The 17722-nt window shown below is 40.9% G+C and overlaps 1 protein-coding gene across 1 annotated transcript in view; it reads left to right on the plus strand.

Moving 5' to 3' along the window:
* gabbr2 (gamma-aminobutyric acid (GABA) B receptor, 2) overlaps positions 1-17722 on the plus strand; it is a 179677-nt gene that overhangs the window by 123490 nt on the left and 38465 nt on the right. Inside the window, exons 11-13 of the mRNA XM_053333848.1 lie at positions 106-238; positions 1607-1714; positions 5220-5342. Coding sequence (XP_053189823.1) covers positions 106-238; positions 1607-1714; positions 5220-5342 — 364 coding nt within the window. The remainder of the gene's footprint in view (positions 1-105; positions 239-1606; positions 1715-5219; positions 5343-17722) is intronic.

The raw sequence follows: 17722 nt of genomic DNA on the forward strand, positions 1-17722 counted from the left end.
TTTAACTGTGAGGTACTGTATGTTATTATTACCTGTCCATTGAAGAATATCATATTAAGTGTTTTCGAGTGATTATAAGTTCCCCTTGTTTTAATTCTCTTCCAGGCTTATCAAGATGTCCAGTCCCTATATGAACAACCTGATCATCCTAGGCGGTTTGCTCTCTTATGCCTCCATCTTCCTGTTTGGTCTGGATGGAGGTTTCGTCTCCGACAAAGAGTTTGAGACGCTTTGCACGGTGAGTTCCCTCACAGCCTTTTAACTATACGTGAAATAATGAACACAAGTTGCGGTCGGATGCTCCTCGCGTTCAGGTCCAATAAGCACATATATAATATACTGTGAACATATTCAGTTGTTTCGAGGCTTTGAGGCTTTGTGATTGCCACTGCTGAAAATTAAACAGCAGCCCATATATGAATAAATCAACCTGAAAAACATGTTTTTACCTGAATGACCTACCTGAAATGATTTTTAATTTACTTATTGCTTCAAAAAGTATGTCTGCACATTATTTAACACCTTTAGGTTTTTTTTCTTTATTTTTACACAATAGTCATATTTTTCTCTTTGCAAATTGAGATGAATTTCATGCTTTCATTGTCCTGTTTGCAGTACTTTATGGAAAATATTGCTGAGACACTAATCACATGCACTTTGTGACCAACTCTAAGTGAAAACTGATTGAATCTTTCTCTCTGGGTTTCTGTCTAGCACCGAGCACATTAACTGTCTCCCCCCAGGTAGCATTACTGTGTGACTATGTAGATGCTGGATTAATTAAAGAGTTTTGATTACAGTGATAACTGTTTTCCACTGAGATACCAACCTCCCAGACACAGAGACACACAAGCACATCCACACCAAAGTAATGATAGGAAGGGCACGTCTGGAGCTGCCACCACCTGACTAAAGCTCTGCTGCGAAGCCAAAACAGAGCTTGTCACTTCTGACGGGGTTCTACGAGCAAAGGAGCACAGAGGTTGATCCATTCACCACCAATCAATATGTGCTGGTCTCCTTGAGAATAGATAGTGTAATTGTTTTTTGCTCCCCCATCCCTTGCCTTTATTACTTTCTGCATCTGGCAGAGAATGGCACATGCAGACAGAGGCATGAATGAATGTGTGCAGGTGTATAGTATGTGTGATATGCAAGAGATATACACACAGAAAAAAAAGGAAAAAACAAGCATGTGTCACACAAACACCTAAAGTGTACAGACACACAGCAGCATACACACTAGCAAGACTCTGTGGCTATATTGGGATTTTGTAGGTTATATTCAAGTTCTAAGCTTTTAAAACACGTCGGCAGTGTCCTTTTGTGTCAAAGCAATAAAAGGTCTACATTTTGTTTCTCATTAAGATGAAATGCTCTCAGGAGTTTGACAGCTTCCTAGGTCCAGGATGTTCTCCCAGAGCTCAACACTTAGAGACGAGAAGTAAATCTGACAGCTTTTTATTTTTAGTATGCTTCACAATGCTATTTTGAATGAACTTCTTGAGAAAAAGTTGCAAATAGCTGTCAGATCAGATGTTGTTTTAAGCCTTGATCACCAGTTAAAGACGTGACATAGTTACGTGTTTTTCTGTTGTTCTGGTAGGTTCGGACATGGATCCTCATTGTTGGATACACAACAGCTTTCGGCGCCATGTTTGCCAAGACCTGGAGGGTGCACGCAATCTTCAAAAATGTCAAGATGAAGAAGAAGGTACTGAAGAATGTGATATGTTTTATAATAAATATTTGTATGTAAGTGGAGAGGGTTTCAAGGCAAGATTTTAGATCTGCCTATTTTCAAAAGGGAAATTAGAAATTCCCTTTTTCAGATACATCTGATTGTTGTTTTTTCCTCCCTACTTTGTATTTTATGTCACACTGTGTACAGTACATCTGTTAGCTGGGATAACTTGTAGTTCATACAACCACAAATATCTCCATTGAAACATGTACACCTGCCAGTCTCATCCAGGAAGCTTCACACGCTATTTGAAAGCCCAACACTGGTGCGTGGGTGCTTGTATTCATACTCGTGCTTTTTAACAAACACTCTGGCAGCCCCTGGCACCTGCTTTTAGAATCTTCTCTTGTGAAAAAAAAAGATTCAGAAAATACAAATGGCTTTTTTAAACATCTGACACAATCTGTTTCACTGGCCTAGTTATATAAAGTAGTGCAGAACTCACCGAATGTCGTAACTGTGCTTGGCCTTTTTGTATTTATAGTTTTTGTTCTCCCCCTCTCTTTTTGTGTGTGTCTCTCTCACCATCTTGCATATTGGAGGGAGTGTGGGTGGCCTGCCAGAGAGAGAGAGAGAGAGAGAGAGAAATAGAAATAGAGCAGGAAGAGAGAGAGGAAAGAGGGATGGATCAAAGAGTCAGAGTGGATGGAGGGATGTTGGGAAGTAGTGGCAGAAGGGAGGGAGGAGAGACAGAGGGAAAATGGCAAAACAGGGCAGAGAAAGGGACAAGAAGAGCAGACAAACAAAGCGGCACAAATGCCAAAGAAAGTAGGTTGGGTACTGTGAGAAGAAAAGGGAGACATTTGGAGAAAAAGAGGGCAAAGCATAGATGAAGACAGAAAGAAGCCAGAGTACAGGTTAAAAGACAAGAAGCGATAACCAAAAGCTTGTGCTCCCACTGCAATTTTGTAGTCGGGTCAACACAAGATCACCACACTATTTCAGCTGTGTCTTTCAGCCACTGGAACTTCCCTTTCATATTTTATTTAATTAGTTGTCTTTTTGTTGAGAGGGGAAAAAAACAGTTTTGCCTTCATGAGCTTTGCCCTGAACCTTTACAGCCAATTATCTCAGCTCAGCTCCCCCTCTTTCTCCCTCTTTGCCAAGCTAACAGAGACCCAACAAATGTTTCCTTAAAAGCAGTATTCACTCCTACTACAGACAGCCCTGAAACTTCAAGATGTGTCGTCTGTTGGTTCAGGGCCCGGATGTGTTGCGTTGGAGCCCACACACATCACACTTCCTCTCTACTGACTGAGTGCAGGTGCTTTGGCTTCAGTAGAGTGATAGTTACTGTTGGTGCCCTGAAATATCTGCCAACCACTGTCAGTAGAGGGACAAGAACAAGTGTTAGCCATCTTTTCCTCAAACAGAGCGGCTGGAACTGCATCGCTCAATCCCTCCCGCTGTCTTCCCTCTTCCCATCTTTTCTCCTGCCCACTGGGAGAGCACAGATTGTAAATCAGGGGTGTGTTTGATAAGGGTTCCACTCGATGGACTCCGGCCGGCACTCCTTCACTTCTTAAAGAGCTTAGTGCCAGAGAAAGCGCAAGGGTGGGCACGCTTTCAATCAATGTCCTCCTTCTCCGAATACACACAAACACACACTACATTGACAAAGATGCACATATATACACATTTAAACACAAAAACACCCTCACCATCAGACCGGTGTAGCAGCTACTTGTGAGTCTGCCCATCTTGGTAATTTACAGTACTGAGCGTTCCTCAGTGCCATATTGGCAGATAGACGTGCCACGAACACACAGAGTCAAACAGACACACACAGTGTTCATCCACTCATTATCCTGGCATGCATATGCATAGAATACACACACACACACACACACACACACACACACACACACACACACACAATAAACAATAATTATGTTCACATCAGTTGAGCTTGTCTGAAAGAAAGGTCATAAACAACTTCACAAAGTTTCATCAAAGTTCCACACACATTCTTGGATTCTGATCAGTGGCAGTTTACTGTTGTTATATTGGCCTCAGATTTTCCCTTTGTAGCTAAACGCACATGATGTTATCAGAGCCCATATATATCGAAAGGTCGGATGTTTATTTAGAAATGTCATGATTGAATTTGCCAAGATAGTATATGTCTGTAGCTGTGCATGAAAGCTTATTCCTGACCTCAAAAACATTAGTTTAACATAAAAATAATCCAAAACCTTTTGAACCACATCCCATGGTCAGAAGCAACCCTAACCCTAACCCTAACCTATGTCAACACTTTATACACATTCATTGTTTTCAGTTATTTGGTCTTTCTCTCAATCAAATGTGTCAGCAAACACAAATACACCAGAAGCCAGTAGTATGAGGGGGATGATATTTATGGGAATTTTGGTACATACAGTAACACTTCAGGTAATTTAGAGTCATTAGATAGTTTGTCTAGCAGGCTCAGTTGGTGTTGGAGTAGCGTATCACAGCTGAACAGATGGTGGTTTAGACCTCTTTTTGTAAATTACCCTAACATGTCACACCTCCTGAATATCCTTTCACAACTCTTAAATTGTTAGAATCATAGACAGGTCTGACCAGAATGTATTTCATTCACTTTAATATATGGGATTTGAATTGTTGTCCATCTTGGCATCAGATATTTTTTCACTGGCTTTAAAGCGGCCTTATATTCAGTTCTGCTTCCTCCTTCCTCTAACCACCCGAAAGAGTGCAACATTTCTACAAGACATTTCCCTTGCTTTGCCTTGTATATAATTGTTCAATGCCAACACCATCAAAAGACAGCAGATCAAAAAAAACAATCCGCTCATGCATCTCATCCTGAGCCCACCGGCGGATGGAGACCTGTGCGATACCACTGTGCTGCATCTGGGCTATGTGATGCTCTCCAAACGCAGCCCAGCCTGTGTTGCCTGACCTTTCCTTTGATCTGTGGTTCCAGACAGTCAAACGCTATTATAAATAAAGATCACAAACAGGTCATGGCTTTCATCCCTCTAAAGTTCATGGTACAAAAGAGGAGCTTTAGTGGTGGACAGTGTTGCTTCTTGTTGGGTGGATCTCTTTGGCCACAAGACAACAAAATCATCGGTTGCTGGTGGCACAGTAATGACAGAAGTGGCTCTCGGTCCTAGTCCAGTGCTGTCACATTAAATGTACTGCATGTGCCACTGAGTATAAGAATGCCAGTATCAAATTCTGAATTAGGTTTCGGTCCTCGGCTTGTTTTTTCTATCCTAGTAGGTGGTAATTGCAGCTAAATGCATTCTAATCAGACCCTGATTAGATGGTTAGAATGAAAACCAGCAGGGCTCTGGTTCCTGAGATGGGTTGAGAATCACCCGGTCTACATAATTACAGTGGTCAACAAGCATCGTTGTTTGAAATTGCACTACAGACACACACACACTAATACACAACATTAACAGGTGTGCGCCACTGGGCTAATAAAAGTATCTCATCTTCATTTCCCCCCCTCCAGATCATAAAGGACCAGAAGTTGTTGATTATCGTTGGCGGGATGCTGCTAATCGACTTGTGCATCCTCATTTGCTGGCAGATTGTGGACCCGCTTAAGAGGACTGTGGAAGAATACAGCTTGGAGGTCAGTGTGTATTTAAATATTTTTCTCCATCTCGTCCAAACTTGCGCTTGACTGTGATTTTGTTTATGTTCATATAATTTGCCTCAGCTGGGAGAGATTCCCAGTGACACAGATTCTTGCTAAAAATGCCTGTGTGTTTGGAGTTTAGGCAAACAAAATGTCCGCCTTGGGCTGTAGCATGAGCATCTTTGTTGTGCTTGTTATTTTTGGGTCAGGATGTGAGCCATCGCTGCCTCCTGTGCTCATCCCATGGCCGGACATTTGCCAGCTTCGATGTGAGACATTGGCAAGGCCCATTGGAAAAGAGGCACTTGGCACCAGTTTTTCCTTGCAGGAGAGGTGGCGTGGTGTAGAATTGAAATTAACTCTGCGTCGCTGCGATTGGCTTGAGCAGACTGATTTTTCTGTGATTGGTGTGGGATTTGTCTATCTTTGCACCCAACTGGCTAACATGAACATAGCTTTGGCATCAGAGGTCTATGGAGTACGAAGTGTGTTTTCAAGTGTGATATGACGTATTTGCACTTTCTTGTTGGAAGTATTAAGGGAATGTAGAGTGTGAGTAGCACATCTGCTAACCCGAACCCTTTATTTTCTCGCAGGAATTAGTCTATTTAGTTAAAATGGGAAATTGAGTTTTCATTTTTTCCATATTTCCTTGATATAAAATTGTATTCAATATGTACAACTGTCTGTATAGGTGAAAGTTCTCATTAACATTAGATACTCATTTGTAAATATGCAACAATCAAAAGTTAAAGTTCAGAAAAAACATCTTTCATAACTATTTATTAGAGTTTGATACTTCTCTATTTCATCATATTGTTTGGGTGTTGTTTGATCAGATTTGACAGTGAACTGGCAACATCAGCAAACAACCCCCCCAACTGTCATCACATTTTTATTCCAATGTTGCTGTAAATCCTGATTGGTGCACACAAAAACAGGATACTCAGTTTTTTACCAAATGAGCCCTGCTCACTTCAAACTAGTGAGAAGACACAATAAAAATCAGACACAGAAAATCTCCCAAAAAAAATGCAGAAAATGGTGTGTTCATGTTGGACCCCACGGCTTATATTATAGTATGAAGCTGAGAAATGCTTCATTTTCAGTTTGTCCAGCAGAGTGTTTAAAGACTGGGGTTGAAATGTTGCATGTGATATTTAAAAAAAAAGCTTTTTCTGTTTGTTTGTTTTGTTTCTTTGTTTTTGAGAATATGAGCTCATGGCTTAAAATAAATGTTTCAGCGTTCCACTAGTTAAGCATAAGAGGCTACAAAACCAACGCAGGTGTTAAACACAAAAATAGCTGTTAAACACAAAAATAGGCTCACATTAAACCATTGTAAAAGAAATGCATTGTAGAGGTGATTTCTGTCTGAATCAAAATATGCCAGTGAGTTATATTGTACCTGATGTTTTCATTAGGTTGGACATAGTTTTCATACCTGTTTACTGTATAGGTCCATGTCATAAGGTGAGTTGGTGGAGCAATATAATTATTGAAAAATCAATTTTTACATTGCTCTGTTATTCCTTTTATGTGCTGACAAATACCTCAGTGTAACAGGAGAGGGTCTGTTTACTTTACTGCTGCTGTTAACAACTGACAGCCAGGAGCAATTATTCCTCTGCAGCTCAGATTAAATCATGTGCTTTTGAAGACCACAGACCATGGGTGCTGTAAAGTGGAGATTTTCCCTAATGAGTTGTCTTTCAAGTCCCCCAGACTTCTGTATGTAACTACCTCCCAAGAGCCCAAAGTCCTTGGAAATTGACAGCACAGGATGGATCCTCAGTGACCCTTCTACTAAACAGAGGTTATCAGAAGGTCATTGCAGCAAAAGGCAGGGTCAGTGGTGGATCTTTATGGAGACTTCTTTTGATCATATGGAATTGATTTTCATGTTGCTTGTTACAGATATCCTACGGGGGAGGCAAGGGTAGCTGACATTGTCTTGCACCCAGTTATGACTTTTGCATGCCTTCAGTTAAATGAAAGTGATAAATGTTGCATATTTAAGAGTACTGGAAGATTTTTTTTCCCCGATCTTGCTCCTTGATAAAAAGAGTCCTGTGGGAGATCTCTGGGGAAGAAACTAGGGTAGAGATGCATGATATCTTGCCAGACTTATTTACATTATTGTGCTCCTTTTGGCGTGTTTAGAAGGGATACTTAACACATTTGTACAACTCTAGACAAAGCCATATTTCCTTTGTTATGATAGCCACTTATATATTTAAGCCTGCCTAAAGGGTGTAGCAAAGTCTTGCTTAACATATTCATTTGTGAATGTTGTCAGTGTGTGCAGTCAGGTCCTCGTGGAGTATTCTCAGACTCTAAGCCCCCGGCCAGGGGAGTGTTGTGAATATATTAACAACTCAGTGTAGGAGTCTGCATCCCCCCTGGGGTCGTGGATCTGCATGCCTGGGCTGAGGCTCCACATGCCTGCCCAGCCTGCCAGATTTCCAGCACCAGCAGCAGTGGACCCTCCTGGGGCTCAGCTGGGAGAGAGGCAGCTTGGAGCTCCTCTGTGCCCTGGGCCTCCCCGGCCTGTCAGGTGGGACCAGAAACCAGAAGGCAACCCAAATAGAAAACAGAGAGGAAGAAGAAGAGAGAATGATAACACAGTATAGGCAACCATTGTGTTCATGGTAATAAGCGATATAAGGCATTTTAAAGAGAAACAAATTAACATATTTAACCACGATCAAAGGAGAATTAGACATTCAGAATAATATTAGCTCAGTTCAATAAACCCAACCTCCCTACTCATTTCAGTAGGTCTTTTTCTACAGGAGACATTTTGACATTTCATGTAACAATAAGAAAAACACATTTAGCTGCACTGCTACTGTGCATCTTGGCTCAATGGCACACTGTGAAGGCTTACTGGGGCACTTGAATAGATTGAAGCCATCATTAACATTATTAGTTACACCTGTGCTTTTCCTACTATGACAAATCAGAATGTCTACTGTGAAGGAGGGCCATGGAGCTGTTGAGTTGGCACAGTAAGGGTCTTCACACAGAATGCAAAAAAAAAAAAGTGGAGCGGGTTCCCCTTCCACTCAAACATATGATTTTCTTACTACATGTTAAATGTTTGAGCTTCACTGGGTGCAGAAATTGGAAAGTTTCCCTATGCTCAGCTTTTAAAGGGTGGGCCTTTTAGCATGATTTGTGGTATCGTGACTAGTTTGAAGGCCAAATATTCAACTTACACAAATGTGACGTGTAAACTTGAAGCTGTTAGTGTACAAACACAGAGAATGGACTTTACAGTAAAGTAAGAGACATGCAAATTTTTGAAATAAAGTTGTTTTGCATAATTAGATTCTGGAATTTTAATCAGGAAGAAAGAGTAGATGCCATGTAAGGTTTTTATTGTGGTGATTATACATTTTTTTGGGAAAAACAATATCAGCCACATATTATTGTTTCATGTCGAGTATTTTCATTTTCATAAACATTGTGCAGTCTTCAGGCATCTAATAAACCTAACACATGGATATATTATTCAAACCGGTCTTTGTGGATCATATTCCATTTCTCACTAGTAGTACCTGTAGCAACACGTCCCACAATGAAGGTGGCCCCTTGTGTTTTCTAACATATGGCTGTTTTCAGTCTGAAAGCCCACTTAGAAGGAATAGGGGTGATAAGGTGAGGCAGTGGGGGTGTTGGGGATTAGGACCATAGTGGAGGGTCTCCATGGAGTTCAGAAGCCAATGAGACTAGCTCTGACTGACTTACACTAATTGGCACAAGGAGAAGGACCATTAGCTACCCAGTTTCCTGTGAGCTCTCATATCATGCTAGGCCACGACTACCCTGCGACACCCCCTTTTCTCTACGGTGTCTTCTTCTCGCTCTGTCTCTCTCTTTGTCTTTGTCAGAGTGTCCCCTCCTCCCGCCTTGCATTTCTCTTATCCACTGTGGAGGATTGGGAGTAACATTGACCTTGGTTTTACAGAGCTGCATCTACCTGCTGTACCCAAGGGTATGCAGCATTACAACGTGGTTTTATTGAACTGTCACTGTGCTTGCTGACCCACTGCATTTGGGGTTTCCATATTGACTCAGAATCAACAGGGGAACGTATTATTTACAATATATACATACAGTGTGAAGGCATTAAGGAATTAAGTGTTTTACTGAGGCACAGCATACTGAAATGGAAGCTCTTACATGTAACTTGCCATAGTTAAGATTTGAGGGAGAAGATCTCACATATGTTAATCAACTAAGACTTATACGGTAGAAACATGGACAGAGTCAATCCTCTGCATCACCAGGGGTGAACCCCCTGCTCTGAATCCAGGAAGCTAAGCTTAACAAACCACCATTAGCAAAACTGGGGCATCCCCCTTTGCATCCTTTATTAACATTAGCAAGAAGATGAAACTAGGGAGGCTGACAATAGAATACTTCATAAAACATGACAGATTTAATACCCTCCGAAATAAAAGAAAGGAGGACATACCCCCGCGTCTTATTTTATGGCTGCACTTCAAGCTTTCAGTTTTAATTACAGTATGCAGATGATATGACTTGTGACCTTGATAATGTCCCCAACCTCTGATCTGCACTTCAGTATCTGCTGTACATAAAACCAACTAATGCTGAATTTAATAAAAATGTTGATAAGATTAAAGGCAATTTGGCTAAGATGGTAATTGCAACTCCCCCTTCTTGCCTGATTCTTTACACTGGTCAGACCCCTAAATCCTTACAGCACAGGAAATATTCTGCATATCAGTGTCTTTTTTTCTCTAGAGAGCTTATTGAGAGCAGGAATAACTCAGGCTGCTCCAGGCACATCCTGGGAATGCTGATGGAGACGTTTGGCTGCAGTGAGCAATTAGATCCATTTTGTGGCTCGTTAATAATTGAGCATTTGTTAATGGCGTGGATGTTTCAGCAGCAGAGCAGACTACTGGTTGCCATCAGATTAAACCCTGCAGTACTGCCACATGTTGCAGTGTCACTGTACACACGTGTATTAAAGCATGTGGGCATGTGTGTGGATTGTTCAAGTTTGTGTTTGTTGCACTGTGTATCTGTGTTCATGCATACGAGATTCTGTGTATACTTCAGCCTGTATATGTGTGCGTGGATTGTGTGTGCCCACTCATGCATGGGTGTGTTTTTGTACATATGCATATGTGTTTACGTATGGATTGACGCCCTCTCTCATAGACCTGGGCATTGTCTCCTGCATAATGAAGGACAAACTGTCGAGAAAGGATGATTAGCATTCTGGTGGATCCTGCCGCAGACCCCCTCTACTCTAGGCTCTCCTCTTGTCTCCTCTTCCTTCCCCTCCCTCCTCTGTCGTTTTCCTTGGCTTGGAAGCTGCTGCAAGCATCGGCAGGCGGGCTGCAAAAGAATATTGCAGTGTGGCATCACCATGGCAACGGCCATGGTTTCTGACATCCATAACGCGGAGAGCGGCACTGTTGATCCATGAGACAAAAATAGCAAGTTAGGGCTCCCACTTCAGCATGGTGACACATGCAGAGAAGAATCTGTACCTGATAGAGAACCAATGAGTGATTTTGGAAAGCATAGCAGAAAACACACACACACACACACACACACACACACACACACACACACACACACACACACACACACACACAGATTTCCATGCAGAAGTTCAGGAGCTCTCACAGAGATTTCCCCCTGCCTCTCACTGCCTCTGTTGCCCCCACCAGTATGTAGTTAGCCAAGAGAGAGAGAAACGACAGTGAGAGAAAGAGAAAGAGAGAGGGAGAGTTTTATCCCAGTGCATTGACAATGCACTCATCCATTTCTGCAGTAGCAAGCCAGTATGACTCACTAATGCCTCATTGAAATATGCCGTTATGAGATGGTGGTGATTAATTTGAATGTAAGCCCGCAGTGGAGATGGAGATAGGGACCTCACTGCCAGGCTGAGCTCAGGTAAACAGATGACAGCTGAGATGCAACACTGGTCTGACTAGAGACTAAAGAGGACAGTCTTTGGTCTCCATTGAACCTGGTCTTAACATGAAACAGGTGGTTAGATGTGATGTATCCATTTTTACTAATGGCTATGTAATACAGCTCAAGTGGCCTTGCTTGTATTGCATTGCCATTTCTCTTGCTCATAGACTGTGAAACATCTGTTGTCACGATATTTAAATGTAATATATTTATAGGATAGAAAAAGATTTTTATTAATATAATATCAGAAAAGGGCGTTGTAGACAGCAGACATACTGGAGGCAACATATGAGAAGGCCAGTTTTTGCATCTGTTGTAATTTCTATTAATAATTGTATGGGACTAATTTGACAGCAGACACCTGCTATCATTTGTTCTTTATGTAATCATGATCTGAATCCATTTCAGTCGCTGTTAACGATGGTTGTTTGATAGTAGTTTGTGGCAGTTACTGTTTGCCTCTCCTGTCCTGTGTCCTGTGTTATGTGAATTCCATAAGCTGTATTTAGAGGTTTGTATGAATGCAGTGTGGTGCATCGTCACATTTGGATCTTTATGCGGTTCATTAGAGACGCAACAATTAGTCGATTAATCAATTAGTTGTCAACTATTACATAAATCGCCAACTATTTTGATAGATAATTAATCACTCTGAGTCATTTTTAAAGAGACAAAATGTCAAATTCTCTGATTCTAGCTCCTTAAATGTGAAAATGAATTCTAATAAATTTGGTTTCTTTAGTCTTTTTTTTTTTTGTGAACTGTTGATACAAACAAAACAAGACATTTGTAGGACAACATCTTGGGCTTAAGGAAAAATCGGCTTTTATTCTTTTCTTTTAAAAAAACAAAAACATTTTATTACCTTTTTATAGGCAAAAACGTATAGATTACACTAGAAAATAATTGATTAATTGACTGATCAAATAATCGTTAGTTATAACCCTACAGTTAAGTTATTTTCAATATAGCTTGAAAATGACCATGGTAAGTGGGCAGTAACTCAATACTTAAATACTGGGTTAATTGTTTTTAATCTTCTTAGACAGACCTTTTTTCACCCATCTTTTCTGTCTGTCATCCTTTTCTCACTTTTGTCAGCAACCTTTCTCAGAGTCCTCTCACAGACCTGCTAACACACTCTGTTGCTCCCACAGGTATGACTTTTTCTCACATTCAATCTCCTATCTTTTATTTAATATGTTTTCCTTTTCCTCACCATGTATGTTTGCTTACTGTGGAATGGTCTCTCTCTCTTCTGGTGCCCCACATCCGTCAACTATACATTTCACTTCTGTAATTCTTCTGTAAAAAAAAATGTTTTCCATCAGAGCTGCGTTACCAGCTTCTTTTTCTATTTGCGAAGCCTTCTTTATTTATACCTCCTGCTCCCATCTCTCCTCCTGCTCTTCGTCATTTGGCCAGCACCTACCCCATGGGAGCGCACTGGAAAAGCAGAGAAAATCGAAAAACAAGCTTGTAACAGCAGTAGACAAGACTCTGACCTGAAACATTCCTTTTTCTTTTACCTTCATTGCTTTCCTTTCTCAAGTTCCCTTTCTTTCTTTGCTTTATCATGGCCTTTTTTTTTCTTCCCCTCACGCCGTCCTTTTTTCTCTCAATTCACCGTCTCCTGCTTTATCAACTTTCCAATTCCATGTCACCTCTTCAAAGGAAGTGAGAGACAACCAGCTATGTCCCCATCTCCAGCCAGGATTGGGTGTTGGGCAGGTGGGTTGGGGAAAGAGGCAAGTGACCAGCGGGTGTAAGACATACGCCAAACAAAGTTCCTCTAACTTGATGGATGACAAGTTTCGGCTGACAGTCAATGTCCTGCTTTTCTGGGAGTCTATGTGGGTTGTGGTTAGCCAGTCAGTAATTGTTTGATTTTAAAGAACTATATTGGTGTTTTAGATGTTGCATGACATGTTGCAATTTCAATACAGGTTTTCTTCTGCTGTACCACTTTACAAAAATATTTTTTCTACTTTAGTCTGTCTTCTAGGAACCCAGTGGTTTCAGCTCATGTCTGTTCGGTAATAAAATCTGCCTCCAGACACTTAAAACATTTGAGATAGGTAATACATCACAGTGAACAGTCTGTCACCTTTGCAGTCAAAAATATTGTTTTTATAACCTCTTCCTGGTGGGTGTATCCATGTGTTTCTGGGAAGCCCTGCCAAGACTAAACAGCAACACTTTTTTATTATAAGAAGCTACCATATTCAATCTATTTACAAAGACCATGCGTGTGTATTGCTTTTCCTACAACACATCTCATCAATTCATCGTAAACAGCCTCCCCTTCAATCTCAAAGGTTGGTGTTTCCCACAAGCAATTGTATGCACCAATATGAGACAGGTTTGAATAATACAATATGGGCTTGCAATTCAATTACCATACAGTGATAATATTACTTTATTAGCTCTAGTCTGCAATAAAAAGCAAGTAAATTCCCACACACGCTCTTCACCTCTGCATTGATTTATTAAAAAAGAGACATTCCACATGGCATACATTTGAATGTCCACCATATATACTATGTAGGGCCCAATGACATAGACTCAGGTTTAACAAAAAGTCACAAAAATGTGACAGAGCATCTACTTTTTTTCTTTTACCTGTTTCAAGACACTGTACATTGAATTCTTTACTGTAACAAAATTTACTGAAACTGCCACTGTCTAAAGGTAGAAAAAATAATGGAAAATCCAAATAGTGTTGGTATGCTTTGGAAAATTGTGTGCACTGCAGTGGATTATATGTAAAAACACCAGTATGCTCCTTTTAATAATGCTGTTAGACACCCACACACTTACCTGCCCACAGTGTTGTTCCTCCCCCTCCTCCCACATAACACCCCTGTTTGCATTTCATATAATCCAGTTGGCATTTTCGAAATTAAATGTTCTATAGGAAATACCCCAATTTCGATTGAAATTTTCTTTTTGATCAGAATATTTTTTCTGAAATTTGTCTTAATCGTACTTAACAAAACACAAATAAAGTAATCCTGCAAACATGTATTATATCAGACCAGGTGTTCTTTGGTAAATACATAGAATTTTATTTAATTTTATCTCGGATAAAGCTATAGGCCTGGACTGTACACAGAGATTTAATATGGACTGACCATATCCCCACTTATAGATACAAAGATGTGATATGACAAGAACTGAGAATCATAAAGTATTTGTTCTGCAGAATGAAGAGCAATGTCATCTGCAGCATTATCCACTGACACTGCTGTGCTAAGATGGTGCCCAGATGAGCTTTGAGGTTCCTTTGTTAGCCTTGAGTAAAGCACTGGCTGAGATCAATGCCTTTTCAAAGTAAACTGGGTCATTAAGGGATAACCACCACCCACCTAGGCCTTTTCTCATCGACCACCTCTGGAGGGAAGAAGGAAGGGAGAGAACAAAAGGGAAAGCTACTCAGACCTCACACATTTCTTGGTGATTTGTACAGCTGCAAGTGCATTTGAAAGCTTGCCTGTCCCAAAAGGATGGTCATGCATTGTTATGGTTACAGTAAGATTTTGTTATTGTGTGCAAGATGCATTATTAGATTTCATCAAGTTCTTGTGTTGTGGTGAATGTAAGACATGCAGCTCTACTGTAGGTAGCTCCAATGTTAATAGCATTTTCAGATCAGCTCTGCTAATCTGGAGGCGTCCATTAAAATAAGCGTTCTCATCTTGCTGATATGAAACCACGTAATCACCTTAGCATTTGAATTTTAAATCAGTTCAATGATGAAGACAAATATCAGACTTTGTTTTGTTGTAGCCGTTTCGGCAAGTATTACTCAGGGAGCTGGGCTCAGAGCTGAACGGCGCCTCTGACGTTGGCTTGCTTTTTTGTAGTCCTTCAAGGTAGTCCAAGAAAGTGTGTCACAGGTGTACCTTGGGGATATCCGCTTCTGTTTATAGCCTTGCCAGTTTTTACATGTCCCAGCCAGCACAAAGAGTCACGACTTAACTCCACCTGGACTAAAAAACCCCAACCTACATAAAGAAAGACTACTGCATTATTAAAAGAGATTCTGTGAAATAACTTTAAAAACTGGCAAAAGCAAGGACTTACATTTTATCACATTAATGAAAAACAATAACTATATAAGTAAGGTGAGTTAGGATGATTTTAACATAACAGAGGACATTAAACATTCATATTAAAGTTTGAACACAGGGAAAGTAGACCTACCCCATACACTAATGGAAATTTCGGTAGCATTATTATTTCACGTAGTAGGAAGCTCCAGGTATGACATTGAGAAAAGGGAGAATTCAATGCCAGACTGGGACAGAAGAAGAGATTTTTGTAGCAGCAGCTCGACCAGCTAAAACAATCCATATTTGTTGTTTTGACAAATCATCTGAGAGAAAGACAAATGTGGTTATGGGCACCATTACAGAGAACAGCTGAGACGATTCGGGAGCTATGTTGTTCCAGAAATGTGCAACAGGTGGACACTCCCACAGCATGCAATGGAAAAGTACCATTTGGCTAACCAATCAGATACAACATGCATGGTGTTAGATAAGTTCATTGCAGATGGTTAGAGTGTTTTGATAGTATCCTAATCAAATTAAGTCAAGATAAGCCCACTCCTGTATGCAGTGTTAGATGTTTGGTGTTCGAAAAGGTTTTATTTGACATCTAATAGGACTCAACAGTCTGCGTGTTTGAATCTGAATGTTTAATCAATAAAGTTGTTTTTAAAGCATGTTCATGTTTTTTTAATATCTTGTCTAGACCTATTCCTCAATCTATTTTTTTTTTTTTTTTTTGAAAGGAAGGTTTCAGAAAACCTGGATGTCTGGCCTAGTTTGCCATTTACACAAGATTTCGTCATTTGTGTGGAGAATATTTACCCAGTATGTTTTGCCATGCTTTGGCAATGCACTGGTATTTGCCTTGTGAAGGACAACAGTGTACGGTATGTGTAAGCTGCCAGCGTTATCAGTGAATCATGCAGGAAAGCACTCTAAGGACTGCTTCAGAGGTACAATGTTTGTTGACTCTCAGGCTGGTAAATTGGACATGTGGTTGTGCATGGCTGAGCCTGTTCAAGTGAATCTGTCGAAAATGAAATTGGGTGACAATATTTACCTCTTTTTACTTTCTCTCCATCTCTCCATGTGCAGGGTGGTTTTTCTCCCACCCTCACCCTCTGCTTTTGTCCTTCTTTGCACTATTTCTCTCTCTCTCTCTCTCTCTCTCTCTCTCTCCCTCTCTCCCTCTCTTCCTTGATCGAACACAATAAGCACACAATTACTCCCGACCTCCACCATCACCTGCACCTCTCTTTTGCTCTGCTCTCACTTTTTGCCCAGCCCTTTTTCCCTGCTCCTCTCCTCCTGCTCTTCCGGACTGCAGTTGCTAGGCAACAGCTGATTGAGCATGAGGGGTATGCAATTGACCAATTAGAAGTCTTCCAAATGAAAAGTGGTGTCAGGAGTTCCCACAGTTACAGCTAAGGCTTTACCTTGTGTGTATTGTAAGAGGGCAGTAGATCAGGACATTCTCCATGTATATATGTGTTTATGCACAACATGTACACATTAACACAATCTGCATGCACACAAAGGAATGTGTGCTGTTTTAGCTGGTTCATGTGCTTGTTTAGAATTGGCTTTAATTGCGAATAAATGTGTGTGATGGTGTGTTTGTGTGTTTGGGGGGTTTATTATGTTACTACTGTGATTCCGCTCATACACAGACAGTCTGCTGCCTGCCCTCCATCATTCCTTGTCTCTATTTGTATCAATATAACCCTGTGTCTGTTTGTTCTCTCTCTCTCTCTCTTTCTCTCTCTTTCTCTCTCTCTGTCTCTCTCTGTCTCTCTCTCTCTCTTTCCCTCTCTCTCTCTCGCTCTTAAACCTCTTTCCACATTTCCATTCATTCGGTGTCTTACTCCCTTTCCATCTTTCTCCCTCTCTCCGTCTCTCTTCCAAACTAGAGACACCCTGCATCAGTGACCAGACACATCCATCAATGTACCCCCTCCTCTGCTCATCCACAACCCTGAGGTTTCCATTATGGCTCAGCAGCTGACACACACACACACACACACACACACACACACACACACACACACACACACACACACACACACACACACACACACACATACACACATACACACATACACACACACACACGATTAGCTAAAGATGGTGATGTGGGTCCTGATGATGTTGGTGGTGATGATGATGATGATGGTGGCCCCGGAGGCAGTGAGGTGGTGATGATGATGAGGTGCATTCCCTCCTCCATCTATTTGACCATCATTAACCTTGTTATCATTCAGAAAGCTGTTTGTCCTGATAAGCCCCAGTGTGAGTTTAGTCAGCAACCCTCGACCCCAAACAACTATCCAATCAGCTTATTCCCAGCTT

This window comes from Scomber japonicus, chromosome 15 (genome assembly GCF_027409825.1).
Source record: "Scomber japonicus isolate fScoJap1 chromosome 15, fScoJap1.pri, whole genome shotgun sequence".
NCBI lineage: Eukaryota > Metazoa > Chordata > Actinopteri > Scombriformes > Scombridae > Scomber > Scomber japonicus.